Below are 24,655 nucleotides of genomic sequence, written 5' to 3'. Positions count from 1 at the left end.
GACAGAGTCTTGCTCTGTTGGCCAGGCTGGAGTGCAGTGGCGCGATCTCGGTTCACTGCAACCTCCACCTCCCGGGTTCAAGCGATTCTCCTGCCTCAGGCTCCTGAGTAGCTGGGATTACAGGTGCATGCCACCAAGTCCAGCTGATTTTTGTATTTTTAGTAGGGACGAGGTTTCAGTATGTTGGTCAGGCTGGTCTCGAACTCCTGACTTCATGATCCGCCCGCCTCAGCCTCCCAAAGTGCTGGGATTACAGGAGTGAGCCACCGTGCCTGGCCTACTATAGTTTTTAAAATTATTTTTGGGGCCAGGCGCGGTGGCTCACGCCTGTAATCCCAGCACTTTGGGAGGCCGAGGTGGGCGGATCACAAGGTCAGGAGATCGAGACCATGGTGAAACCCCATCTCTACTAAAAATACAAAAAATTAGCCGGGCGTGGTGGCGGCACCTGTAGTCCCAGCTACTCGGGAGGCTGAGGCAGGAGAATGGCGCGGAACTGGGAGGCGAGCTTGCAGTGAGCCAAGATCGCGACCACTGCACTCCAGCCTGGCGACAGATGCAGACTGGCCTCAAAAAAAAAAAAAAAAAAAAAAAAAAAAAAGATTAAAAATAAATAAATAAATAAATAAATAAATTATTTTTAGCCTGTGTGATGGTCACACCTGTAATCCCAGCATTTTGGAGGCCGAGGCAGGTGGATCACTTGAGCTCAGAAGTTCAAGACCAGCCTGGGCAACACATAGTGAGATCTGTCTCTATAGTTTTTTTCATAAAATTATCTTCAAGAGAAGACAGGAAGTCAAATTTCATGAAATAGCCACATTTTAAAGCTGCCGGGCTGGTGGTTCACGCTGCAATCCCAGCACTTTGGGAGGCTGAGGCAGGCAGATCACCTGAGGTTGGGAGTTCCAGACCAGCCTGACCAACATGGAGAAACCCTGTGTCTACTTAAAAAATACAAAATTAGCTGGGCTGGTGGCGATGCCTGTAATCCCAGCTACTCAAGGCCGAGGCAGGAGAATTGCTTGAACTCCGGCGGGGCGAGGTTGAGGTTGCAGTGAGCGGAGGTCGGCCATTGCACTCCAGCCTGGGCAACGAGTGAAACTCCATCTCCAATAAATAACAAATAAATAAATAAATGGTGGTGAACTAGTGGCTGGGCTGCAATTAATGCTTGTAATCCCAGCACTTTGGGAGGCCAAGGTGGGCAGATCAAGAGGTCAGGAGTTCGAGACCAGCCTGGCCAACATAGTGAAAACCCCATATCTACTAAAATACAAAAAATTAGCTGGCATGGTGGTATGTGTCTGTAGTCCCAGGTACACGGGGAGGCTGAGCCAGAAGAATCACTTCTGAACTCCGGGGAGGCGGAGAGGGTTGTGGTGAGCCGAGATTGCACCACTGCACTCAGCCTGGACAACAGAGCTGAGACTCTGTCTCAAAAATAAATAAATAAAATTAGTGAACTAGTGCACCCTAAAACCTGCAGGCCAAACAAAACACACAACCGCTGCAACCTTCTGATACACACCCCATAGTGTTTTTCCCATGTTCTCATGTGATCCCCAGACAGTCCTATATAGAGCACATGCTATCACTAAGCCTATTTTACAGATGTGGAAACAAGTACAGAGCAGTCTAGTGGTTTGTGTGAGTTAACTAAGGCTGAACTTGAATGAAGGTCTTGAAAATGCTGCTTTTTCTCATTACTAATGCATGCTTGTAGAAATAACTTTTTTTTTAATCCCAAAGATAGCAAGTACACATTACAAAACATAATAAATTACAAAAAGTTAAAAGAAATGACCACATCCGACATGCGGTAAACAATAAGCTACTTTATTTCTATTTCTATTTTTTAGAGACAGAGTTCACTACATGTTGCCCAGGCTGGTCTTCAAACTGTGGGGTCTGGCAATCCTCCCACCTCAGCCTCCCCAAGTCACTGGGATTAATGGGCCTGAGCCACCATGCCCAGCTTATAAACATTATTAATTGCTGTATTTACTTCCAGAAATTTATTTCCCTATTCAACAAATGTTAAGCACTTACTATAGGTCAGGACCTGTGCATGGCACTGGGGATGTTACAGTGAACAAGACATTTCTTGGACTTCATATTTACAATCTAGTTCCTGTTCTTGTTCTATTTCACTGGCAACCTAGGTGTTGATACCAAAAAAGAGCTTCTTCAAGATCCCAAAGAGGAAATCAGATGATAGTGCATTTCAGGTGGTCCAAGACACCTGCCTACCCAGCCTCAGTCCAATGCAGTCCCCAGAAATCAAATAAGAGGCCCGGATTCCTAGTGAAGGAGTTAAGAGGCAGAGAAGGATATGGCTTGACAGTATCACCAAACTCTCACTTCAACTGGTAGAGGGCCTGGTCTCGACCTCCAGTCTTCAAGGAAAGGGGTCTGAGGGGGGCAAGGTGGTACGTGGCGTCCAGGAAAATGACTAGGGTTCCAACGCTGGTGAAGATGATGAAAGTCCACAGGAAGAGGCGGTCCACTACCATGGCCACAAACTGCCAGTCCTCCTTCCAGCTGTGGGTAGGCAAAGGAAACTTCTGAGCTCTGGGGCCCAGACCCCCAGGAAACCCTCCCATTTCCCCAACCTGTACCTGCCCCGGGTCCCTCCTACCACCGGTTTGAGGCAAGAGCCAGCAGCGCAATAGGAGAGCAAGGCTGCAGGCAATGCATGGGCATAAAGAACCAGTAGGTAAGCAGGGTGGGACCAACAGGAAGATGTCCAACTGAGGAAACGAAAGCAAGGCCGGGCGCGGTGGCTCACACCTGTAATCCCAGCACTTTGAGTGCCCAGGCGGCGGATCCTGAGGTCAGGAGATGGAGACCATCCTGGCTAACACAGTGAAACCCCGCCTCTACCAAAAATAGCAAAACCCAAACAAAACAACAAACAAAACCAGGCAGGCGTGGTGGCGGGCGCCTGCAGTCCCAGCTACTCGGGAAGCTGAAGCAGGAGAATGGCGAACTCCGGCAGGAGGAGCTTGCGGTAAGCCGAGATCGCACCACTGCACTCCAGCCTGCGACAGAGCGAGACCGTTCAAAACAACAACAAATTAGCCGGGCGTGGCGGCGCGCGCCTGTGTCCCAGCTATTCGGGAGGCTGAGGCAGGACAATCCGCTTGAACCCGAAAGGCGGAGGTTGCAGTGAAGGGAGACTGCGCCACTGCACTCCAGTTCAAGGACAGAGTGAGAGTGTCTCAAAAACCGAAAGAACGAGAGCGAGTGCTGGTGTGTGGAATTTGGGGTGGGGCCAAGGTCGCCTACGTCTGGCCTTGTTCCACTCCCCAAGTTGGACATACCGCATCGTGGTCCTCCTGTTCCTGCAGCTGTCGAGAGCGATGTAGCTGATAGAGGAGACGACTCCCAACTCCGAGGCAGGGCCACAGATTCGGTTTGACCATCGATAAATCGCCGCAGATCAGGGGCAGACAGTTCAGGCTGGAACCTGAAGAGGAGTGACTGGCCACGCCCAGACGCAGCAAAGACAGCCAATGCCAGCGACCCAGGCCCCGCCCAGCTGCCTTCCAACAACTTGCCAGTTCTCAAAAACCCGAGTGCTCCTTCACGCCTCCCCGACAGCAGTGATCTCTCTAACCTTGTGCAACTTCTTCCACCGCCTCTCTGTTTTAGTTCCCACCTCCCTCAATGTGAGCAGCAGGGTACTACAACTCCCATGATGCTCAACTACAGCATCTTCCGGGAGCATGGGCCAGCTTCTTCCGCATTATCTTCTGGGAACTGTAGTCTCCCTCTCCCTTTTGCGTGGGTAATGGGCGTGGTCCTACCTGTTGGGTTTGGGGAAGAGAAAAATCACTTGGCGGCTCCCTGGATGAAATATTCATCTGTTCCCTGACCAGCCACTTCCTGAGAAGAACAGTGAGGGCTCCGGCATCAGTTCTCTCTCTCGGGCTGGGCCTTTTAAACCCAGGCACGGCGGCAGTTTGTAATGAAGATCTGCAGAGAAGAGGCGATGGTGGGGGCTTTCATGTTTTCAGACCAGAAGGGAAACAGCCAACCACCCTAATTCCACATGCCCATTCGCCAAGATGTGCACATTCCCACAAACGAAATACGCTTCAGGAAATGCAGCCACACAGACCTAAGAGCCTTTAGTGGGTTGGGCCAGTCGCTGGCTCACCTGCAATCCCAGCACTTTGGGACGCTTTGAGGCGATGACCACCTGAGGTCAGGAGTTCGAGACCAGCCTGGCCAACATGGTGCCACCTCTGTCTACTAAAATACAAAAATTAGCTTGGCGTGGTGGCGGTGCCTATAATTCCAGCTACTGCGATCAGAAGCTCAGGCAGGAGAATCGCTTGAACTCCGGGGAGATGAAGGTTGCGAGCTGAGATTGTGCCATTGCTGCCCAGCCTGGGCAACAACAGCAAAACTCCATCTCAAAAAAAACCCTTCAGTGGGTTGGGAGGTATCCCAACTGGAAAAGAGTGGGCTTCCATCTGATAATAGCAATCTTAACCCTAAGAATATTTCGGGACCCGAGATGAGCAGTACTGATGAAGAGAGGAAGGGATCTGTGAAATGATAATGATAGGGCCAGCTTAACTGCAACATTTCAACACCTAACAGGTTTGGGCACTTCAACACTTCATCACACAGCTATAGCTCTCCTATGGTCTGTAAAAGGAAAGTTGGGGTTGGGTGAGGAGATCTTTCTCACCTCGGGACGGACCCAAAGGCATTTGGTGGTGTGTGGGTGAGCGGTGGTGCAGGTTGAGAACCACGACACTAAGGATGACTGAGAAGGTGACGAGACCATGGTAAACATGAGGTACTTGATAATAATGGCACCGGATAGGGAGGTCTCAGGTACTTGTCGGCCAGGCAGCAGCAGGAACACAGTAAGGGTCAGCAGGGCAAAGATTGAGAGCCCCATCTTCTCCTGGAGGGCAGAGGAAGAAAGAAGGATTAGACTTCTTTGCCAGAAGGAAAGCTCTATGGCATAATCAGTGACCATGTTTCCAGGCCATTCAAAGACAGGTTTCTGCAGCCAGGCACAGTGGTCTCACACCTGTAGTCCCAAGAAATTCTGGGAGGCCAAGGTGGGAGGGGAGGGATTGTGCTTGGAGTCGCTTCAGATCAGCCTGAGCAACATAGGAGCATTCCTCATCTCTGCAAACAAATTTGGAGGCTGGTCTGCTCTGTCACCCAGTGGCTGAGTGCAGTGGCAGGATAATGGCTCATCAAAACCTCCACCTCCTGGTGGCTCAAGTGGTCTTCCACCTCAGCTCTTTCCTGAGCAGCTGGGACTACAGGTGCGCCACCATGCCCAGCTAATTTGTACTTTTGCAGAGACAGGATTTCACCATGTTGCCCAGGCTGGTCTCGGACTCCTGAGCTCAAGTGACCCATTCTGCCTGGCCTCCCAAAGTGCTGGGATTACAGACGAGCCACTGTGCCCAGTCTCACAAAAAAGAAAAAAAAAAAAAAATTAGTCAGGCACAATGGCACATAGCTTGTGGTCCCAACTGTTTGGGGAGGCTGAGCTGGGGAGGACTGTTTGAGCATGGAAGATGGAGGTTGCAGTGAGCTGTGATTGGCGCCTACTGCATTCCAGCCTGAGCAACAGAGCAAAACTCCATCTGAAAAAAAAAAAAAGAAAGAAACAAGCTTTGAAAGGGCCATCTGCATGCAAAATCATTCCTACATTTGCATGTCCACCCCGGATATCTTCTCCCTGGAATGCCAGATATATCCATCTGCCTACTCAACCTCTCTTGGATACTTGGATGTCTAATAAATATTTCAAGCTTAACATGTCCAAAAACTGAGCCGGGCTTAGTGGCTCCACCTGTAAGCCCAAAGCACTTTGGGAGTCCGAGGCGGTTGGATCACCGAGGTCAGGGTTCGAGACCAGCCTGGCTAACATAGTGAAACTCCGTCTCACTAAAAATACAAAAATACAAAAAAATCAGCTGGGCGTAGTCGGGCACCTGTAATCCCAGCTACTAGGAGGGGTGAGGCAGGAGAATCACTTGAACCTGGCAGGCAGAGGTTGCAGGAGTCGAAATTGTACCATTGCACTCCGCAGCCTGGGCATCAAGAGTGAAACCCGCCTCAAAAACAAAACAAGGCCGGGCGCTGGGTGGCCTGCCTGTAATCCCAGCATCTCTTTGGGAGGCCGAGATCGGCGATTCACGCAGGTCAGGAGATCGAGACCATCCTGGCTAACATCATGAAACCCCCGCCTCTACTAAAAAAAATACAAAAACTAGCCGGGTGAGGTGGCCAGTCCCAGCTACTCGAGGCTGAGGCAGGAGAATGGTCTAAACCCGAGGCGAGCTTGCAGTGAGCTGAGATCTGGCCACCGCACCTCAGCCTGGGCGACACATAAGACTCTGTCTCAAAAAAAAAAAAATATATATATATATATATATATATATATATATATAACTGCTGGACGCGGGTGGCTCACTGTAATCCTAGCACTTGGAGAGACCGAGGGCGGGCAGATCACCTGAGGTCAGAAGCCTGGAGACCTCCAGTCAACATGGCAAACCCCCATCTCTACTTGGCAGCACAAAAATTTAGCAGGGCATGGTGATGTGTGACTGAATCCCAGCTACTCAGGAGGCTGAGGCAGAAGACCACTTGAACTCCAGGAGGCGGAGGCTGCAGCGAAGCCGAGATCACGCCACTGCACTCCGTGACTGGGCGACAACCGACCACGCCTAAAAAAAAGAAAGAAAGAGGCTGGGCCGTGGCTCAAGCCTGTAATCCCAGCACTTTGGGGAGGCCGGTGGACGGTGGATCAATGGTGGTCAGAAGATCGAGACCATCCTGGCTAACACGGTGAAACCCCGCCTCTACTAAAAATAAGCAAAAAAAACTAGCCGGGCGAGATGGCTGGCGCCTGCAGTCCCAGCCACGGGAGGCTGAGGCAGGAGAATGGTCTAAACCCGGGAGGCGGAGCTGTAGTGAGCTGGAGATCCGCCACTGCACTCCACAGCCCGGGTTACAGATGGTGAGACTCCGCCTCAAAAAAAAAAAAAAAAAAAGAAAGAAAGAAAGAAATATAATCAGATCATATTATTCTCTTTCCAGAGAATCTTCCATTGGCTCCTTACCCTGCATGAAAGCAAAGGCCTTATTATGGTCTATAGGTGCTTCCCATGAGCTCCTGGACTTCATCTCCTACTGCTTTCCCCTCTGCTTACTTCATTCAGTTCCACTGGCCTCCTCTCTGTTTCTTGAGTACTCCTGACCTCAGGTGATCCGCCAGCCCCAGCCTCCCAAAGTGCTGGGATTACAGGTGTGAGCCACCGCGCCCGGCCCACTCTCCTTTAGACAAAGGATTTGATGGCAGAGAGGAGGAAAACATGTTTTGAATACTAGAGTTAAGGATATCAGGCCGGGCGCGGTGGCTCACGCCTGTAATCCCAGCACTTTGGGAGGGCCTGAGGCGTGGCGGATCACAAGGTCAGGAGATCGACCACGGTGAAACCCCTCGGGCTCTCTACTAAAATACAAAACTAGCCGGTGCCGTTGTGGGCTCTGTAGTCCCAGCTACTCGAGGCCGACGAGGAGAATGAGCGGAACTCCGGGAGGCGGAGCTTGCAGTGAGCCGAGATCGCTACCACTGCATCTCCAGCCTGGCGACAGATGACTCTGTCTCAAAAAAAAAAAAAAAAAAAAAAAAAAAAGGATATCAGGTCTCTGAATCAGACTGCCACTGACCCAGGTTGGAACTGCAACATTTTCCCTCTCTAACTGTGTAATGATTTCAGGCAAATGACTTAAACTCTTTCAGCCTCTTTATCCTCCACTGTAAAATGAGAATGACAATCCGTTACTTACCTCACAGGATTGTTGTAAAGATTAGAATTAGTACATGTACCATATTAAATGAATTACCTTATAGCAAGTGTTCAAAAAAGAAAAACAAAAAACAACCCAAAACACAATGCTTACATAGAACTTACTGGGTGCCAGGCATAGTTCTACTAACTCAGTCAATCCTCAAATAATTCTATGCAGTAGGGACAATGGTTGGCCCACTTCCAGATCAGGAAACTGAGACACATAGAGATTAAGGAATTTGGCCAGGTGTGGTGGCTCACGCCTATATCCCAGTACTTTGGGAGGCCGAGGCAGGTGGATCACCTGAGGTCAGGAGTTTGAGACAAGCCTGGCCAATATGGTGAAACCCTGTCTCTACTAAAACTACAAAAATTAGGCGGGCATGGTGGTGGGCACCTGTAATCCCAGCGACTCAGGAGGCTGAAGCAGGAGAATCGCTTGAACCCAAGAGGTGGAGGTTGCAGTGAGCCGAGATCACGCCACTGCACTCCAGCCTGGGCAACAGGGCGAAACTCTGTCTCAAAAAAAAAAAAAAAGATTAAGGAATTTGCCAAAAGTTATCCTATTATGCTGCCTCCTAAAGAAACGTTGGCTATTACTATTATATATTTCCCAGGGAGATAGGAGGTTAAAGGACTAGTGGGAGCCGGGCACGGTGGCTCATGCCTATAAGCCCAGTACATTGGGAGGCTGAGGAGGACAGATCGCTTGAGTTCAGGAGTTGCAGACCAGGCTGGGCAACATAGTGAAACCCCTTCTCTACCAAAAATACAAAAAAATCAGCTGGGTATGATTGTGGGTGCCTGTGGTCTCAGCTACACAGGAGGCTGAGGTGGGAGGATTGTTTGAGCCCAAGAGTTTGAGGCTGTAGCAAGCTATGATCACCCCACTGCACTCCAACCTGGGCAACAGAGCAAGACCCTGTCTCAAAAAAAAAAAAAAAGGTCAAGCGCACGCCTATAATCCCAGCACTTTGGGAGGCCGAGGCGGGTGGATCATGAGGTCAAGAGATTGAGACCATCCTGGCTAACATGATGAAACCCCGTCTCTACTAAAAATACAAAAAATTAGCCAGGCGTGGTGGCGGGTGCCTGTAGTCCCAGCTACTCCGGGAGGCTGAGGCAGAAGAATGGCGTGAATCTGGGAGGCGGAGCTTCCAGTGAGCCAAGATGGCGCCACTGCACTCCAGCCTGGGCGACAGAGCGAGACTCCATCTCAAAAAAAAAAAAAAAAAAAGTGAAAAAAAAATAAAGGAGTACTGGGGTTCTGACAGTGGGCAGGGGATGTTAGGAATAGGAAAAGGCAATGGGAGAGTTATCTAAGCCTGGAGGTTTGTGGTTCAGAGGAGTAAAAGCTTGATGGATTAGAGGCTAGGACTCCTACTGGGAAAGAGTCCCAGTTTCACTGAGCGGAGGAAAGGTGGCAGTCAATGGGAGGCAGAGCCTGGGTGGGATTGCTGAAGCCCAATCTATGATGCTTTGGATTGGCAGGAAAATCCTGCCTGGATTAAGGGTGACAAGGAAGAAGCTGAGCCAATGACAAAAGGGTGGGAGCCCCTTCCCCCATTACCTGCATCTGGTGGCAGGTAGAAGACGAAGATGGCCAGAAGAGTGATGAGGATGCATGGGGCAATGACGTTGACCAGGTAGAAGAGAGGCTTCCGGCGGATGATGAGGTAGAAGATGACTTCCTGGCGCTGTCCTTCCCTCCCTTCCCTAGGATCACCTGGAGGCTGGATTAGCCGAGAGGGCTTGTGGATAATCTCCCACTGGCCATTCTCTGGGGAGGAGGAGAAGGAGGGGGACACAGATATGGGAGCTGTCCTTGTTAGTGCCTAGTATGGCTTGCTCTGCCACAGCCTAGATCTGAGAGGGTTGACTTGATGAGACTAGCTGTGGACACTGGGCTGAGTAGCCCATCTCAAATAAACTTGGGCAAGTCTCAATTTCCATGTTTTTATTTATTTATTTTGAGATGGAGTTTCGCTCTTGTTGCCCAGGTTGGAGTGCAGTGACGCAATCTTGGCTCACTGCAACCTCCGCCTCCCAGGTTCAAGTGATTCTCCTGCCTCAGCCTCCCAAGTAGCTGGGATTACAGGCGTCCGCCACCACACCTGGCTAATTTTTTGTATTTTTAGTAGCGGCGGGGTTTCCCCATATTGACCAGGGTTGTCTCGAACTCCTGACCTCAGGTGATCCGCCCACCTTAGCCTCCCAAAATACTGAGATTAAGACTTGAGCCACTGTGCCAAGCCTATTTTGTTTTTTAATTTTTTTTTTTTTTTTTTTTTTGAGATGGAGTCTCTGTTGCCCAGGCTGGAGTACAGTGGCACCATGTTGGCTCACTGCAAGCTCCACCTCCCAGATTCACGCCATTCTCCTGCCTCAGCCTCCCGAGTAGCTGAGACTACGGGTGCCCGCCACCACACTCGGCTAATTTTTTGTATTTTTAGTAGAGATGGGGTTTCACCATGTTAGCCAGGATGGTCTCAATCTCTTGACCTCGTGATCCACCCGCCTCGGCCTCCCAAAGTGCTGGGATTACAGGCGCGAGCCACCACACCCTGCCTTTTAAAAATATTTTTGAGATGAATTTTCACTCTGTCACCCAAGCTGGAGTGTGCTGGTGCCATCTTGGCTCACTGCAGCCTCCGCCTCCCCAGTTCAAGCGATTCTCCTGCCTCAGCCTCCCGAGTAACTGGGATTACAGGCGTCCGCCACCATGCACGGCTAATTTTTTGTGTTTTTAGTAGAGACGGGGTTTCACCATGTTAGGGTGGTCTCGAACTTCAGACCTCAAATGATCCGCCTGCCTCGGCTTCCCGAAGTACTGGGATTACAGGCGTGAGTCATTGCCCCCGGCAATTCCCATACTTTTAAAATGTAGATAGCCATACCCATCCTGCTGACCCCACAGGGCTGTATTGGTCATCCCTGACAGGATATTTATGAGCCTCTTAGAAGCTGGAAATCATAGAGCCCATGGATGTAGGAGCCATGCCCACTCACCAATGAAAGTCCCTTCATGAATGTGGATTTCCTGCTGCTCTTGCCCGTCAGGACTCAGGCCTGTCTGCAGGCTGACCTCCGAGCTGTCGTAGCTGTAGGAACTGAACACCATAGTGCAGTTCTGCCAGTCGAAGGGGAAGTAGGTGACCTGGATGGAGGGGAGAGTCACTAGAGCTGCCAGAGAATCAGTCAGCGCTGATGGAGTTTGGGAGGCTTTTGGGGAGGGCACAGGGAAGGGGAATCACGGAGGAATTGGAGGGTTATGAAGGGAAGCCATGGAGAAAATGGAGGTGGGGAGAGAGGTCACTGACTAAGACTAGAAGCCAAAGAAAGTGTACAGAACACTCAATGGAAAATCAGGAGGGTAGACAAGAGGTGAAGGTCATGGGGATTAGATAATGGGGGAAGGATGAAGGATGGGAGTCGCTGGAGAGTCAGGATGTCTATGGAAAGGGAGGGTTTCTAAGAGCTCCTTCAGCTTCCAATGTAGAGCCGGGAAACCTGGATGCTGCAGCTGCTGCGATAGATGCCCGGGGGTTGCCAACGCACGGAGCCGTCGGAGGACGCCACGACGTTAATGTCCAGAGCCACGTCAAAATTCCCATCATTGCTGCAGAGAAGGGATCTCATCTGCAATCAGGCCCCGCGCCCGGAGGCCCCGCCCCGCGAGGCCCCGCGCCACCTCCCGGGCTTTGGAAGGTCTCCTACTTGTTCAGTAGCACCACGTCAGGGAGCCACACGGATTCCGCCGTGATGCGGAGCAAATCGATGCCGTCGTGCTCCGCAGGGTCCCAGCTCAGCCTGTAGTCAGTCCACTCCTAGTGAAGCAGAAGCTGAGGGGCTGTGCCGGGTTGGAGGCCGGGAGGGGACGAGGGATTTCCAAAGGAAGCCCAGGAAGGGAGTGCAAGGAAGGGGAGCAGGGCAGGCATAAACAGGTCAAGGGGCCGCAAACAGGTCAAGGGGCCGGGGTTCTGGCTCTGGCTCCGCCTTCACTCGCTGGGATCCACATCAGCTAATTTCCCTTCCCCCGCACCGGGTTTCAATTTTTTACTCTGTAAAAATGAGGAGGCTGCACTAGTTAGCCTCTAAAACAGTGGTTTTCGAACTGCAGTTCGCAATCCTTTAGTGGATGGGGAATCAAATTAGTGGCCCCAAACCAGTGTTTCAAAAATTAGAATGGGCCAGGTGCAGTGGCTCATGCCTGTAATCTCAGCACTTGGGGAGATTCCCCCCGAGGCTAGTGGATAGCTCAAGCTCCCGCGTTCAAGACCAGCCTGTGCAACATAGTGAGACCACGTCACATACACACACACACGCACACACACACACACACAATTAGAATAAAAAATGCATGGGGTGCAACTCCTGTAGTAAAGTTAGGTGTTGTTTCCTCGAACTTTGGCTTCAGTTGTACATGTGTTATCTAAAGTCGTGATGTAAAAAATATTCTTACTGGGCTGGATATTCAAGAAAATTGTCAAGGCAGCGGGAGGCCCTTTCCCACCCTGCGGGGTCTCCATACCAGGTCTAAGTACACCTTTGTGCTCATCTCTTCATCCTTCTCGTTCTAGAAAGGAAAAATTTAAGGGGTAAAGGTGAAGTAGGGTGGAGAGAAATGAGGGGGCTGGAAGGCCAACCTCTCCTGGGAACCCCACCCCCTTTTTCTGAGCCCCATCCTCTTGAGTCCAAGTCCACATCCCAGAAGGAGCGTTAGTTTAAGACCTGCCTGTATCTCAGAAACACCCTTTCCAGCCGTCTACACTCCCAGCCTATCAACCTACCAGATTCGCTCCTGCCTAGCCCTCCGCCTTGCTCTGTCCCGGGCCCTGCCCTCAGCTCATAATCCACCCAGCCATGAATCTCCACCTGCTGCCATTTATTGACCCCTGAGCACCAAGCACCCTGGGCACTCAGGACCCATATGGCCCTACCTCGAGGTCCATCCCCCAGCCCCTGCCTCGTCCCCAGCTCCACTTTAAGGTCCGGTCACAGGTCCGTCCATCACCCTACCCGGCTCTACTCCAGGCCCGTCCACCAGCCACGGCCAGAGCTTGTCCATTTGTCTGATTTCGACCCAGTCTTCACTGAAGGCTGGTCCCTCTCAGCCTGGTCTCGTCCCAGGCCCCGCCCCCAGTTTGTCCCCGGTCCGGCCTTTCCTAAAGTCAGGCCCCGCGGCTGGTTGGCTGGCCTGACCTCTTCCCCCACCCCCGCCGTGCGCCCTCACCAGGCTGATGAGTTGTGCCAGGGTGAGACCAACGCTGACCCTGACACGGTCTCCCACCTCCCGCGCTGGCCGCACGGAGCTATCATAGCCAGAGAAAAGTTTCTCCCGGAGTCGGCCCTCTGCCTCCGAGCCGCGGACGCCTGGGGAAGGAGAGACTAAGTGCAGCCCTGGTGTCTGGCCGCAACCGCTGGACCTGTCACTGCTCCTTCAGGGCCTACACTTACCTGGGGCGAGCGGCGCCCCCAGCGCCCCCAGCAGCATCAGCAGAGCCCCTGGGGTCATAGCCTGGCGGCTCGCTCAGTGACTTCGCTCCGAGAGCCACTGGGACCGCCAGCTCAGGGGAAGTGACGAGGAGCCCAGGAATGTGCACCTGTTGCTGGGGGCAGCCGCCAGCCCACCGGCCCCGCCCCTGGGACTTGATCCTGCCTCGAGCAACTGCCAAGCCCGCCACCAACAGATGACAGACAGCACTTTAGTTGTATACGTCGTCTTTAATTGAGAAAGCGTGGAGTGGAGACCCGATCCCCTGGGAGCAGTCCCAGGAGTTGGGTGGAGCCTGAGCGGGGTTTGTGTGGGTGAGGGGACATCTACCCCTCTTGCAACAAGCCGGAAGTAGAACAGCCTGAGGAAAAGTGACCTGCCTTGGAGCCCTAGTCCCTCCCTTAGGGCCCCCTCAGCCTACCCTATCCAAATCTGAGGCTATGGGAGTCTCCCTCCTAGTTCACTAGCAGGTTCCCAGTTTTTTCCAGGCTGCCCCTAGCGCTCCATGTTTTTCTGAAAAAATCTAGACGGGCCCTTTTTGGGTATCTAAAGCTCAGCTAAGGTTCTAAGCTGTAAGGTAAAGCAAGTTCTATCCAATTAGAAGCTGTCGGGGCATATGAGGTCTGGAGTGCAAGAGGCCTTCACCCTCCTTGGCCTGACCTATAGGGGAGAAGGGTGAGACTTATTGCTGAATTGGGGTCTCCTCACTGGGAGGGTCGAGGCTGTATCCATTTGTCCTTCTTATTCAGGACACATTACTTTAAGGACCTCAGCTTTAAAGGGGGCCTGGAAGGAATTCCTGCTGAGGTAGCTAAGTGTTCGTATCCACCCCACACAGATGCAGGTTCAATCATGTCATCATTTTGACCCCTCCCCCATCCCAGCCTCCCTACTACGAGCCAGGGATCTTTCCAAAATTCCTCAGCCCTTCTCCAGACTCTGTCTCCCTGGCACGACCTCAGCTGGGTTGAAGTAGCTAGAAATTGCATGTAAAAATAAGCTTAGCATTCTATATGGAAGAATCATATTTTTAGAGAATTATCTAGGAAAAACAAGAAGTGGTTCTTGATTCATCCAGAACTGTTTTTATGAATCATAGCTGGGTCTTTTCCAGAACTCATCCGTAATAGGTATCACTCAAGAAGGGGGGAGGGTGGGGCTAGAACTTACTGAGAGCAATAATATGGCTATACAGGCCCCAGCCCCATCCTGGGTAAAAGGGCTGAGAGTCATGTTCTGTGTCCTAGATCTGGGATTCAGGAGGAAGTATGGCTCCATAAAGCTCTAGAATTGGGTGTCTCTGGGATAAGAAGGTTAAACCCGTGGTCATCTGAGACTGGTTCCAGTTCAGGCCAAGGCCAACAGCTAGACAAGGCTCAAATCTAGCCTCTTTCTACTTGGAAACCAGGGATCCATCTGAGTCACGGACAGAAGCCTGATGGATCCAGAGCAAAGGCTGGCAGCATGCCTGAGTTCCAGTACAGAGCCCTGGTGCAGAAGTGGCCCTGGCTAGGGTGTCCGGTGTTCCAGAATGTGTCCAGACCAAGGCAGAATGTAGAGTAGGGAAAGAAGGACACATGAATCCTGAGCTTCAGTAAATCTAGAAATGGCTCAGTGGCAACGAAAATGGGCACGGGACTCCAGGAACTGGCTGAGCCGGGGTGGGAAATGTTTATGCCCTGGCTGTCCATTTGGGAACTCCCAGTGCCATCTCAGGAAAAGGCATGGGGGTTGTGTGAGTGTGGAAAGAAAGAAGTGATCAGCCAGGACCATCTTCAGACATCCCCCTCTCTGACTCCCTCCTAGGCCCAAGGATCTAAGGGTCACAGCAGCCTCGGAAGTCACAGCCAGCCCCTAGGCTCCCTCAGGGTAGAGCACCTGGTGGGACCTGGCTGCTCAGGGCATGTGTGTGGCAGCAAGGGTGACAGCAGGACTGGGAGACAGGTTGTGGTGGTGGCTGGCTCACTGGGAGTGCAGGGAACCTCCAGTCCAGGGACTACATTTCAGGGGGCAGGGGGACTGGAAGGGGAGGCCTCAGGGACACTGTGGAGAGAAGGCTCCCGGTACATGGCCACTGTGAAGGGGAGAAAAAGAGGAGCAGGGAAGGAGAGTTAGGCACAGAGGGACCAGGCAGAATCAGTGCTCTGAAAGGGCTCCCTTCCCGTACATTCACCCTCCCAGAACCCCAACCCACAGGAGGAGAGCACCCCAAACCCCCAAAGGGCAAAGCTTTCCTGGCTTGATCTGTCATAACAGGGTCCTCTTATCACTTGTAGCCTGAGCTGTCTGCCCCTAAATGTCCATATCAAGGTCAATACCCTCTCCTGTGGTCCTCATTTTCTTGAGTCTATACCCACCCTCCATGAGCTTAGGCAGAAAGTGGGCGGCTGCCTTGGTCTTCTTAACTCGGTTTCCCTTCATGACCTGGCCCTCCTTGTCCAGGCCGAGGTACCAGGCCCGGCCAGAACGACGCTGGCGGTAGAGAGCAGAGGCGTACAGGACGTAGTAATTCTCAAAGACACACTCCTTAAAGCGACACTCAGCTGTGAAATGCGGCTAAGGAGACAAAGACCCAGAAAGGCACACAAAGACAGAGAGATAAAAAGACACATCACTGGGCAGAAGGGAGCTCATGGAAAGCACAAGCCAGGATAGATAGATATAATCCATATGCTTTTGGGGGGAGGGGGAGGGCAACTTCTGAGTCCTTGTAGGACCTGGGAGCAAAGGGAGGACAAGGAAGAGGCCTGGTGGGCCCTTGAGGGCTAAGAACTAGGCTCTGGGCCAAGCGCAGTGGCTCATGCCTGTAATCCCAACACTTTGGCAGGCTGAGGTAGGTGGATCAGCTGAGGTCAGGAGTTCGAGACCAGCCTAGCCAATATAGCAAGACCCTGTTACTGTTTTTTTTTTTAAAAAAAAAGAACTAGACTTTTAGGGGTCTTGGAATAAGATTCCTTCTCTCCACTGTATTCCCAATTTCTCACTATCCCCTATCCTGGATGACTCTAGGGAAGTGAGTAATGACAAAATCTGGAGGAGATGGGATGAGAAGTAGGGGCCCTAAAAGGCAGAAAGAGTTGGACATTCAAAGAGCCTGGGGCTGTGTTGGGGGTGTGCAAGGAGTGGGCATTGGAGAGACCCTAGAGGAGTTGGTCCGGAATGGGCAGTGATGACAGGCCATCAGCAAAAGCTGGAGGGAGGAGTCCCGGGCAAAATGTCTGTAGTTGAGGAAGACTGTCATTCCCTCAAGGGACAAATTGAGGAAGGGGAGTTCCCGGTATTCCCCAGCCACTCAGCCTCATTGTCTCACCGAACTATAGAGCAGTCCCTCAGCATTCATGGCCATGTAGTGACCCAGCTTGGCACTCTGGATGGTGACCACACGGAGGCCTACAGGGATCAGGTTGAAGTGGGCTGGGGGTGGAGAGAGGGAACATCAATACCCAGGCCTCTGACCCTCACCTGAGCTCCCCTCATCCCAGCTCCGCATTTTCCCTTAGGGGTCAGGAAGACGGACCAATGGCAACAGAAGCTGAAGAGGGAATAGGATTGTCATCTGCTGTCCCCATTCTCCCCCTTCCCACCCGGCGGCCAGCTTCCCCTCTCACTGAAGGAGCTGGTATCCTCTGGGGTGCCCTGGATGCTTCCGTCGGGACTCGCCTGGAGGTAGAAACCCTGGCGGCAGAACAGTTTGGTGACGATGCCTTTGAGCTGAGGCTCTGGAGAGAGAGACATTCATCTTTGAAAATGACATCTCTGTTCCCAGAAACATTCCGACACTTGGCAGGATCAGAGGATGAAAGGAGAATGAAAGGAAGGAAGAGGGTCCCAGGGCCCCAGCTCTCTTACCCTCCAAGCACGCTCTCTCCCACCTCCCTTTCACTCCTGGGAAAGCTGATGTGGGTCCCTTCTGCTTCCTATAACCAGGAGCTTTCAGTGTAATTTATTGAAATTTATTTAAATGGCTTAATTCCTACCCTACAGCTTAACCAGAAGCGGGGAGGAGTGGGGGAGGAGGGAGGGGAGAGATATATCAAAAGGCAGGGACAGAGGGAGACCAGCAGGGGTACTGAAGGGGCAGCGTGTTTGCGAAGGTGGGGGACAGTGGCAGCAGCAAACTGACCACAGGGTAGGGGCTCTCCCTCAGGGGTGGGGGTGGGACTGGGCCTGACGCTGACTCAGCACCTGCTGCGGCTGCCGCTAGCTTGGCGAGAGCCTTGCCTTGGCCCAGTGCCGGTCTGTCTGACACTGACCAGTCTGTCTGTCTGTCTGCTGGCTCGCGGGGGCCCAGCTCTCCCTGAGGCTCAGCCTCTCCCCTTCGGCCAGGTAACCCGCCTGGGGTAAGGGGGACATCACCAAGGATATGGGGGGTGGGAGCTGAGGAGATGAAAAGGCAGGCTGAGTCACGTGGGGGCCCGGTCCCACTCAGAGGGTGGGCTGCGGATTGTACCACTATGGGCAGCCGGTGGCGCGGGGAGGAGGGCGCGAGGGGACTACCCTTAAGGGAGTTGGGAGCGGGCGGGAGCAGGGCCAGAGGGACTCCCTGACTGTCGCACCTGGACGGGGACCACACTCTAACTCTCAGAACTCTCCTCCCCCATCGCTTGCTCTCTGCCGACTTCCCTGTCCCCCCTTGTAGGTGGTACGACCCCCAAGAGTCTGCGCCCATCTCTAGCCGTGAACTGTGTCTGAGTTCCTCCCAGCGTAGGGTCCCCTGAGCCTACGGGACCCGATTTCGGAGTGGCGCGGGGGTTATGGGAGGGGGTGCCCAGCTCCGTTCTTGAAGCGCAGGTCACGGGAGGAGGGCGCATAGAGGGCTGGCTGGCGAGGTAGCTGCAAGGACACCCGAGGGAGAGCTGGGGAGATTGGCTCGGAGCCAGGAGAGCTCGACCAGGAGGAACCGAGCCCAGGCGTGGAGGAGCGGGAGAACCGGGGCGGGCAGGGGCTGGGGGGGCGTGCTGCTGGAGCTGCAGAAACCCTTGGGGTGACCCAGGCGTCTGGAAACCCCCAGGCCTCTCCGCTCCAGATAGAAAGAATCGCGAGAACCGGCACGTAGGCGGAGGACGATGGGGGTGGGGACTGCTGTGTTGGGAAGGGGGGACAAGCAGGAACTGCGAGGCTTTCGGGGATACAGACTTAGCCCCTCAAGCCTTCCCCTTGACCTCGAAAATAAGGAGACTCCGGGTTATGGACTAAAGAGAAGGGAAACTGAGGCACAGTCTGGCAGGGACTTTGTCGTCCTGGCCCACCCCCTTCCACTTTCGAGGAGCCCCTCAGCCGGGCCCTATCCTTCAGAGTCCCTGGCCTCAATCTCCCAGGCAGAGAAACCTCTGGCCGGGAGACCCCGCCCCAGCCGCACTCACCCGGGCCGCGGTCCGGCCGCGCGGGCCGCCCCCCGCACAGTCGCACCTTGGACAGCAGGATGAGGAGCTGCTTCTGGCAAAGGGACTTGGTGCCGCGGGGACACACCCGCCGCTGTGCCGACACCGGCCGGCTGCCCCCGGGCTCGCGGACCTCCCGCTTCTGCCGGATCAGGCTACTGGCCAGCGCCGCCATGGCGCCCCGGGAGGAGACACCCCCAAACCGGCCAGCGCCAGGAGCGCGCTGGGCTCCAGCCCGCTCACTAGGGCATGCTCTTGACGCTCAGGCCCCGACTCGCTGCCCCACCCACAGGACCTGAGGATAAGCCCCAGAACCCCCCACCCCAGGTACACCCCTCCACAGCAGCCAGTTGCCACCCGTGGGCCCAGTGCTGGCTCCACCGGATCCAGCAGCCTATGTACTCCTCAGTGGATGCCACCCTCGAGTTTTGCCTCCTACTGAAAACGTCCCCTTTCCCTCCTCTCCAGTGTCTGTCCCCACTTCACCTATCCCAAAACCAAGACCCCCCAAATTTCCAAGACGTGGTTAAAATATCTCCAGGCGCCTTTCCACTGTATTTTGGGGCACACTCCTACCAAATCCACTCTTGTAATCTACAGGGTGTGGGACTTTAGCTTTGGGGATATTCGCTCATCCCACCCCTACTGGGGCACTGCCAATGTCAGGAAGGAACCCAACCTTGGTATTTTTTCCTTTGCTACACTCTAAATGGAGGGGATCCCCCACTTTTTTCACTGAAATCTCCCCAAAATATGTCTCAGAGTATCCAGGTTGCCCAGATTCAGTAAGACGGGGCTCCCAGACCCTCTGGCTGGATAACAGCTTTTTCACCAAGTCACCCCCACGTCTAGTAGCATAGAATTCTAGCGGCCAAGATCCTTTCTTCACCTTCACACCCTCCGCTCCTTTTGAAGTCACCTCCAAATCCACCCTTCCTAGTGGATACACCAGGTAGTTGTCTGGAGGGCCTTCCGCCACCTCAAAATGAGGAGCATCCGTGTTTGCTTTTTTTTTTCTCCCCTGGCTGTCCCTTAAATTTTCTTGGGGACAGCTGGTGCTGTTTAGATCCCACGCCCTCCAATCTAACCAGCCCCCCGAGAGAGGAGTGCACCCACGTTGTCACCAGTCCCCAAATGTGAACAGGCCCCCTACAAGTCAGAGCGGATCACAGCTTCCTGCGACAGGGCTTCCTCGTCCTCCCCGGGATTGCCTATAGCACCCCCTCTTCCTTTCCCCGACGCCCCTCAACCTGTCCTGTCCTGTTGATCCGGCGACGGGTGGCGCTGGCTTCGGCTCCAGGCTCCTCCCTCCCTGTCCCCCGCAAACGGAGCTTCCCCCCACGCCCGGCTAGGCGTCCCGGACCCTGGGGAAGGAGTGAGGGTGTCTCTGCAGAGCTCCCCGGTCCGGCGAAGTCAGAGCACTGGGCCGGTGGCTGGACCAGGCAGAGCGGCGGCAGCGGCGGCAGCGGCAGCGGCTGTGGGAAGCTGAGGCGGCGGCGGCGGCGACAGCAGTTCCCCCTCCTCGGAGAGCCGGCCCGGGGGCGGGGCAGGGGGCGGAGACGCTGGGAAATAGGAGGGTGAAGCCGGGCAGGAGGAACCCCGGGGTTCCTTGGAGGTAGAGAGCGCGGACTGTGTCTTACAAGCAGGCAAAGCCGAGGCAAGGCCGCACGTCTCAGCCTTCAGAGAAGGAGGGACAAGAAGGCCTCCCGAATGCACCTCTGGATAGGAAGGAGAGGTTGGGCCCAAGGGAGATGGAATGGCGGACGCTGGGAGAATGGAGAGGGACCCTACTGGCCGGGATGTTAGCGAGGACAGAACAGCACGAGGAAAGTGGGGGAAGAACTGGAGAGATGGAGGAGGGGTAGTGGTGAGATCCAGCCTCGGGCGAAATCCGGCCTCCTTCATATCTCTGCCTTTGTGTTTGAGCCAAATTGATCAGACCCTGGTCTCCATAACTCCTTTCCGCGTTTGGTCAGCAAATATGTTTCTCCCATTTCTATTGACCCTTAAGAGAAATGACCAAAAGAACTGGGGACAGACGGTTTCTGGAAGCTGCCCCTGGGCGGAGTGCTGGCCACAGAAGTGGAGAGTAGCGAGGCTGGAATGGGGCAACTTGTGCCGGGGCAGGCGGGTGGTCCTAGAGGAGGAACCAACAGGGAGGCCTTCCAGAAGCGGGGCTTCAGGCCCAGGGCACACAGTCAGTCCCCCAGGCGAGGGGCGAGCTGTGCCCCCCACGTCTCGCTCGCCCACAGAGGCACTTTCCACTGGTAGGAACAGCATCTTTAATGGGCCCCGCCCCCCACGCCGGCCAAACCGCCCCCTTTGCGGGCCACCTTGGCCTCCTCCACCGCGGCACGGAGGGCCCGGGCAGGGTCCCCGCGGAGCCGGGCCAATTCTCCGAGCAGCGCAGCGGAGCCGTCCCCGGTACGGAGCTCTCGGCCGTTCAGAAAATAGTGAGGCAAAGTCCCAGCCTCGAGCACTCGGCCCAGCTCGTCTAGCAGCCCGAGGCAGCAGGCGCCCGCATTTTCTGGCCGCGCCAGGTAGAGCGCGGGCAGCCGCTCGCACGCCCAGTACAGCAGCGTCCGCAGGAGGTAGGGCGCCGCTGCCCGGGTCCCGGCCACCAGCGGGCGCAGTAGCGCCTGGGCCGCCGCGTGCGCCTGTAGCAGCGGCGCTGGTATGCGCGCTTTGAGCGCCAGCTCCTGGCGGGCGAAACAGAGCTGCCAGGCGGAGGCGCACGGTCGCTCGGTGCCGCCACCGGGCACCAGGTAGAAGGAAGCCGACTCAGAGGCCAGAGGACCAGCCCATGAGTGGCTCCGAGCCCCCTCGGGCCAGCCGGCCACGGATACCACTGGGATCAGGTCGAAGAGCAGGAGGCGGCGAGGGGGATCAGGAGTAGCCAGAAGGACGGTGGTGAAACCCGCGTGGCGAGCTGCGTGCACCAGACGCGGAGCACCCGGGACAGGGATCAGAGACTCGGCGACGGCCGCCAGCGTAGCAAAGAACCAGGTAGCCACCTGGGAGGGACATAATGTGGGCCACGCTTCCCGAGCCTCCGACGGCTTTGGGACTGGGCTTTCGACGTCTGCCTTGGTGACGTCACTACTCAGTGTTTTCAAAGGCGCGCTAGAGCCAAGGTCGACGACGTCATACTGAGGCAACTCGGACGATGAAACGTCACTAGGTGATTTTTCCAAAGACACTGGCGCCTCGTGCTCAGTGACGTAGCTGTGCGGCTGGTCTACAGAGCTTTGCCAGTCCTTGGAACTTTCTTCGCTCTCCGTTCGGTGGATCGAATCACGTGCTCCTGGGACTGGGGGTCCTAAGCAATCCTGCCACATCTCGCGGATAGGGGTTCCGCACACCAGCTCTGGGAGGCAGACCTGTGCGTAACAGGATTCCAGGTCCAGTTGCAGTTCAGTGCCGTCCAGTGAAAACATGGGCACTAGGAGTGTGAAGCCGGCATCGTAGTGAGGTCCTCGGGCGTAGGGACCGAGGGGTGCATGCCCCAGATCCAGGGAGCCCTCGCGAATCCCACCACGAAGCAGCAAGAGCTCTGCCTGGGGAGGAAAGCGAGGGTCCCGGCGGTGAACTAGACCTAAAAAAAAGGGAACGGATCGTGAGGGTGTCGCCCAAAGCCGGGGCGGGGGCGGGGGCGTAGTGAGGCTGAGAGCTGTGAGTTCCCAAAGGCAAGTAGGGTTACTTACCAAGCAAAGAGAAGACAAAATCCTTGGCCCGGAGGAGATCGGCTCCGGGCTTGGGCCCGTCACTCCAGCTCTCCTGCACACCCAGCTCCTGGATCAGCTGCGTCAATTCCTGCAGCTGTGCCCCGGAGCAGAAGTCGATGTCCGTGAGCGGCCGAGCTGGGGCCGGGGGCGGCGGGCCCCACCAGGGGGCACTCCCCCAGACCGCGGAAGCCATGCGGTTCTATCGTTTCGGGCTAGGGAAAGCACGGAAGGGAGGTGGCCTAGACGGGCCTTTCCTTTGCTGCCAAAAAGTCGTCCCCGTTCTTCCCTCTTTCTGAGGCAGAGCGAGTGCCCCAGACACAAGCTACAAATGGGTCTGTAGATGATGGATTCTAAATTTAGTCCTCAAAATGAGCAAATAAATACCTCCTCTATCCTGGCCCTTTTCTCATATGCAGTTCCCCGCCCGCATGAACTGGTTCACCGAACTCAGCAGGTAGAAAGTAACTGTTGAGCCTCCCGCGGAATGCAGTAGCCAGGCTCCGCCGCCGCCCCTTGTCTACCTCCCTTTACCTCTTTTTTGGAAGAGGCTTATTGGTCAGCGGCTTCCCCCTTCTGGGAAGCAGTAAGGGTGGGGAGGAGAAATAGATTCAACAGGTTACTTCTTCCTGATGCCCACGTGGCCACGCCCCTACATTTTCGGCCACGCCCCTTTCTGGAGGCTGTCGGGGTGGTTTTTGCCAGGTCGGGTCGCCAGTCAGAGCTCAGTCACTCCTTTAGCCCTGCTGAGATCCCGCGTTATCCTGGGAGTTGTAGTTTCCCGCTCTACTAGGGCGTAGGAGCCACGCCCCCACATCCTTTCCTGTTCGGCTGAAGTAGTGCCTGATGGAAGTTGTAGTTCCTTTGGAGATAGATTATTCTGTCTCTTTTCATGCCCATGTCAACCCCACTCAAACATTCCTTGGGGTTTGAGACCGGTAATAGGATGGCTCTGAGTCGCAAACAATAATGAGGGATGGGCCAGGTGCGGTGGTTCACACCCCTAATCCCAGCACTTTGGCAGACTGAGGCAGGTGGATCACCTGAGGTCAGGAGTTCAAGGCCAGCCCGGCCAACGTGGCGAAACTCTGTCTCTACTAAAAATACAAAAATTAGCCGGGCATGGTGGTGGATGCCTGTAATCCCAGCTACTCGGGAGGCTGAGGCAGGAGAATCACTTGAACCCAGGTGGCAGAGGGTGCAGTGAGCTGAGATTGTGCCATTGCACTCCGGCCTGGGCAATAAGAGCAAAACTCCATCTGAAAAAAAAAAAAAAAAGTAATGAAGGACACACCCTAGGGCCTGGGGAGTGATAGGGACCCCTGCATTCCTGTGTGACACAGGAGCCCTGGTCACTTAGATCTACTAGAGTTCTTCCAGGTAATTATAACTTCCTCATTTTGGGGATGAGGAGAGTACCGCCTAGAAAGGTTGCACAGCTGAGCCAGGGAGGTGCTGGAAAGGGGTTCCCTGACTGGGTGGGGTGGGGGGTGCATCTTGAAGTCCCAAAGGTGGTAGTGTTAGGCAGGAGCACACAGATCGTGACCCAGAAATGGACGTTTGACTCATAGAAGAGACATACATGTTAGTGATGCCCACCTCAAGTCACTGCTACCTGAGTCATGGCAGGGATCTCAAAGTCTTGTTTTGTTTTGTTTTTGAGACAGAGTCTCACACTCTCACCCAGACTGGAGTGCTGTGGCATGATCTCCACTCACTGCAACCTCTGCCTCCCGGGTTCAAGCAATTCTCCTGCCTCAGCTTCCTGAGTAGCTGGGACTACAGGTGCCTGCCACCACACCCAGCTAATTTTTTGTATTTTTAGTGGAGACAGAGTTTCACCATGTTGGCCAGGCTGGTCTTGAACTCCTGACCTCAGATGATCCTCCCGCCTCAGCCTCCCAAAGTGCTAGGATTACAGGCATGAGCCACCGTGCCCAGCCTGGGCCACGACTTCTTACGTTCCTTCTGCCCTTGGTCGGTCTCCAGGATGGGATAGGCCTAAGTCCATGGATAAGAAAATTAAGGAGGAGGGACACCTAGGAAAATTAGAGGCCTGTAAAAGAAGAGACTCCCCAACTCTAGAGATCAGTTTGGGAAGCCCAGACCTCAGGGGTTCCTAGCCACTGACAGAGAGCTTTTCTCCCTCAGCAACCACAGCTGGGGTCCCTGGGAGAACTGAGAGCAGCAAAGCAGCCCAGAACTGCGCAAGTA

General features: G+C 54.4%; 3 protein-coding genes across 3 annotated transcripts; all 3 read right to left on the bottom strand.

The window, feature by feature from the left end:
* Positions 1-2,401: 2,401 nt before the first annotated feature.
* CHRNB1 (cholinergic receptor nicotinic beta 1 subunit) lies at positions 2,402-13,460 on the bottom strand. The gene is given in 19 exon segments (XM_031657341.1): positions 2,402-2,428; positions 2,430-2,564; positions 3,327-3,359; positions 3,362-3,402; positions 3,405-3,472; positions 3,813-3,835; positions 3,837-3,854; positions 3,856-3,910; positions 3,912-3,981; positions 4,706-4,801; positions 4,804-4,927; positions 9,223-9,224; positions 9,415-9,624; positions 10,854-11,001; positions 11,355-11,463; positions 11,562-11,671; positions 12,376-12,420; positions 13,078-13,217; positions 13,302-13,460. Coding segments are annotated over 19 exon segments (1,512 nt in total). The 5' UTR covers positions 13,360-13,460.
* Positions 13,461-14,400: 940 nt separating this feature from the next.
* Positions 14,401-20,054, bottom strand: FGF11 (fibroblast growth factor 11). Its single transcript, XM_003912254.5, has 5 exons — positions 18,702-20,054; positions 16,947-17,057; positions 16,649-16,752; positions 15,696-15,894; positions 14,401-15,412 (listed from the first exon to the last, which is right to left on the bottom strand). Exons 1-5 carry the CDS (start codon positions 18,892-18,894, stop codon positions 15,342-15,344), a joined length of 678 nt encoding a protein of 225 aa, XP_003912303.1. The 5' UTR covers positions 18,895-20,054; the 3' UTR covers positions 14,401-15,341.
* TMEM102 (transmembrane protein 102) lies at positions 14,408-23,489 on the bottom strand. Its single transcript, XM_009189553.4, has 6 exons — positions 22,424-23,489; positions 19,970-22,314; positions 16,947-17,057; positions 16,649-16,752; positions 15,696-15,894; positions 14,408-15,412 (listed from the first exon to the last, which is right to left on the bottom strand). The coding sequence occupies exons 1-2, from the start codon at positions 22,635-22,637 to the stop codon at positions 21,002-21,004; spliced, it is 1,527 nt and encodes a 508-aa protein (XP_009187817.1). The 5' UTR covers positions 22,638-23,489; the 3' UTR covers positions 14,408-15,412; positions 15,696-15,894; positions 16,649-16,752; positions 16,947-17,057; positions 19,970-21,001.
* Positions 23,490-24,655: the final 1,166 nt, after the last annotated feature.

The sequence above is a fragment of the Papio anubis genome, chromosome 17 (genome assembly GCF_008728515.1).
Source record: "Papio anubis isolate 15944 chromosome 17, Panubis1.0, whole genome shotgun sequence".
Classification (NCBI taxonomy): Eukaryota; Metazoa; Chordata; class Mammalia; order Primates; family Cercopithecidae; genus Papio; species Papio anubis.
Note: the sequence above shows the minus strand (reverse complement) of the source record. Positions and strands in the feature narration are given on the sequence as shown.